Source organism: Eumetopias jubatus, unplaced genomic scaffold (genome assembly GCF_037043125.1).
Source record: "Eumetopias jubatus isolate StellerSeaLion01/CBP00866 unplaced genomic scaffold, mEumJub1_p1.0 scaffold_1, whole genome shotgun sequence".
Classification (NCBI taxonomy): Eukaryota; Metazoa; Chordata; class Mammalia; order Carnivora; family Otariidae; genus Eumetopias; species Eumetopias jubatus.
Genome location: NW_028274807.1, coordinates 207,738,352 through 207,741,556, shown reverse-complemented (window position 1 = coordinate 207,741,556; position 3,205 = coordinate 207,738,352). Strand labels below are relative to the sequence as shown.

General features: G+C 44.4%; 1 protein-coding gene across 4 annotated transcripts; it reads left to right on the top strand.

The window, feature by feature from the left end:
- The first annotated feature begins 646 nt into the window (after positions 1 to 646).
- On the top strand, positions 647 to 1,826 carry LOC148165167 (olfactory receptor-like protein OLF4). 4 transcript variants are annotated; one of them, XM_088022434.1, is made up of 2 exons: positions 647 to 1,301; positions 1,522 to 1,826. In XM_088022434.1, the coding sequence occupies exons 1-2, from the start codon at positions 677 to 679 to the stop codon at positions 1,824 to 1,826; spliced, it is 930 nt and encodes a 309-aa protein (XP_087878560.1). In that variant the 5' UTR covers positions 647 to 676. The 4 variants fall into 4 exon arrangements, with proteins under 4 accessions (XP_087878560.1, XP_087878557.1, XP_087878559.1 ...); XM_088022431.1 differs by having other exon boundaries at positions 677 to 1,290; positions 1,514 to 1,826; XM_088022433.1 differs by having other exon boundaries at positions 677 to 1,295.
- Positions 1,827 to 3,205: the final 1,379 nt, after the last annotated feature.

Genomic DNA, 3,205 nt, shown 5'->3' with positions numbered 1-3,205 from the left:
TGCTCATTGCTTAGAGTGTGCCTGAAACACCATCAGCAATCAATATATATTCCTGAAATATTTGAAGAATTTCTTAGTAAAACTATAATATATGATTTCTTAGGAAAGAAGCTAATTAAAAAAAAATACCAGATGTGGCAGAGGAGATCCTCTAGGGGGGGCCATATCCATATAGAACTTCTTAAAAATTATTTCAGAGGACGTCCGGTTGGCTAGATCCAATGAGCATCTGACTCTTGATCTCAGCTCGGGTTTTTTTTTTGTTGTTGTTGTTGTTGTTGTTTTTTAATTTATTTGAGAGAGAGAACAAGAGAGAGAGCAAGAGCCAGGAGTGGGGGAGGGAGAAGCAGACTCCCCGCTAAGTAGGGAACCTGAAGCAGGGCTTGATCCCAGAACCCTGGGATAATGACCGGAGCTGAAGGCAGATGCTTAACTGACTGAGCCACCCAGGCGCCCTCAGCTCAGCTCTTCTCTAGGGTCCTGAGTACAAGCACCACGTTGGGCTCCATGCCCAGATGGAACCCCCTTAAAAACAAAAACAATAAACAATAAACAAAATAAAAAGTATGTCTGGACTGCAAAATATAAAATGTACCATTTCAAATCTGTGAGTAATGCAAGTTGTGTGAATATCAATCATGTTATTTCCCTCTTTTCCAGAAGTCACCTCCACCGCATGGAACCAGAAAATGATACACAAATTTCTGAATTTTTTCTTCTGGGATTTTCAGAGAAGCCACAACTGCAGCCCCTCATATTTGGGCTTTTCCTCTCCATGTACCTGATCACTGCATTTGGAAACATGCTCATCATCCTGGCCATTAGCACAGACCCCAACCTGCACACCCCCATGTACTTCTTCCTCTCCAACCTGTCCTTTGTAGACATCTGCTTCACCTCTACCACCATCCCCAAGATGCTGATGAATATACAGAAAGAGAGCAAAGTCATCACGTATGCAGGCTGTGTTACTCAGATTTATTTCCTCATACTATTTGCTGTGCTGGACGTCTTTTTACTGAGTGTGATGGCCTATGACCGGTTTGTGGCCATCTGTCATCCCCTGCACTACAGGATCATCATGAACCCCCTGCTCTGTGGAATGCTGGTTCTGGTGTCCTGGGTCATGTGTATCCTGACTTCCTTGTTACAAAGTTTAACGATGTTGCGTCTGTCCTTTTGTACACACTTGCATATCCCCCACTTTTTTTGTGAACTCAATGAGATGATCCAAATTGCCTGTTCTGACATCTTTCTTAATAACTTGGTGATGTATTTTGCAGCTGTCCTGTTGGGTGGGGGTCCTTTTGCTGGGATCCTTTACTCTTTTTTTTTTTTAAAGATTTTATTTATTTATTTGAGAGAGAGAGAGAATGAGAGATAGAAAGCACGAGAGGGAAGAGGGTCAGAGGGAGAAGCAGACTCCCCGCCGAGCAGGGAGCCCGATGCGGGACTCGATCCCGGGACTCCAGGATCATGACCTGAGCCGAAGGCAGTCGCTTAACCAACTGAGCCACCCAGGCGCCCCTGGGATCCTTTACTCTTATTCTAAGATAGTTTCCTCCATACGTAGAATATCATCAGCTCAGGGCAAGTATAAAGCATTTTCCACCTGTGCATCTCACCTCTCAGTGGTCTGTTTATTTTATTGTACAATGCTTGGTGTGTACCTTAGCTCTGCTGCTCCCCAGAGCTCCCACTCAAGTGCAGTGGTCTCTGTGATGTACACGGTGGTCACACCCATGCTGAACCCCTTCATCTACAGCCTGAGGAACAGAGACATAAAGAGGGGTCTGAAAAGAATCATTGGGGTTCCAGTGATGTGAGGGCCAATCTTCCTGGGGCTGAAGAAGTGCCCATGATTGCAGGGCTCACAGCCTCAGAGCTGGAACTGCTATTCTTTGATCAGGCTGTGGCAGTAGAATCGGTTCCTTCTATTTATTTCCTGGATTTTCCATTTGTTTTAATTCAACTGTCTTCATATATTTAAGTACTCACTTTTTAAGCCTCTATTCTTTTTTTTAAAAAGATTTTATTTATTTGAGATTTAGAATGAGATAGAGAGAGAGCATGGGGGGGGAGGGTCAGAGGGAGAAGCAGACTCCCCGCTGAGCAGGGAGCCCGATGTGGGACTCGATCCCGGGACTCCAGGATCATGACCTGAGTCGAAGGCAGTCGCTTAACCAACTGAGCCACCCAGGCGCCCAAGCCTCTAATCTTTCTGATATACAGACAGTGTCCCCTTTCTCCATTTTTAAAGGCTCCCAATGTTTTCCCCAACCACAGATAACGAAAGCCTGGAAATTTCTGCATCTTACATGGTACATGTTGTATTTCTTAAAGATAATTTCATTTCAAATGACTTATGTCATGCCAAGTAAAATTTCACTAGCTTTCTTAAAATAATAATCATGAATTATATTCTTCATATGGAAGATACTACACTTGGCTACTAAGCCCCTCACATAACATTATTGTAGAGGAAAATACAAAACCCCACTTTTCACCTTGAGTCTGTCAATCTTTTTACATCTCTACCTTCACTCCTCTTCCTGATAATGCGGACTCTAACACTGTTCCCTTAATGTCTGAGGCTCCTGACAGGGATGCTCGGGCCAGAAAAGTCTGGACACTCCCCTGCACCCCTGTGCTTGTGTATATTCCCATAGGTGCTTCCCTGACCAAAGCCTCTGCTGTGGTTACACTTGCCCTTGGGTTCTTAACTGTGATTGCAAGACATGCTTCAGCAATGCCCATCAGAGAACTCTAACAAAACCAGGTGTATTTTTCACAGGTCCTGGAGGGCACAAGGGATCCCAAAGGCTTTTTGAGAGGTTTCAGAGGGGGAGAGTGAGCTCCCCTGGGGGATCTGCCTTTATTAGGGTTCATGGCCAGAGTGGTTAGGGGTTTGTGGGTTTATCCTTTTGTAGAATTTTATATGAGTAGAAATTGGGTGCTGAAGGAAAAATCAGAGTCACTCATGTGTCTGTATGGAGGTTACCCTGGGTTTTCTGAAGAGGTACTTGATGGCTGGAACTGCCTGAGCGCTTCTCTGGTTATTGTTTCCCACACCTGACAATATGTTTATTCACCATGGTTGTCTTTGAAATGGATGCCTCAGAAATCCAAAGCTTAATATCAGGCACTTACTCTACAAACATGCCCCTGTGTTTCCTAACCAGTCTCCTGCTTTTACTCTGTGATT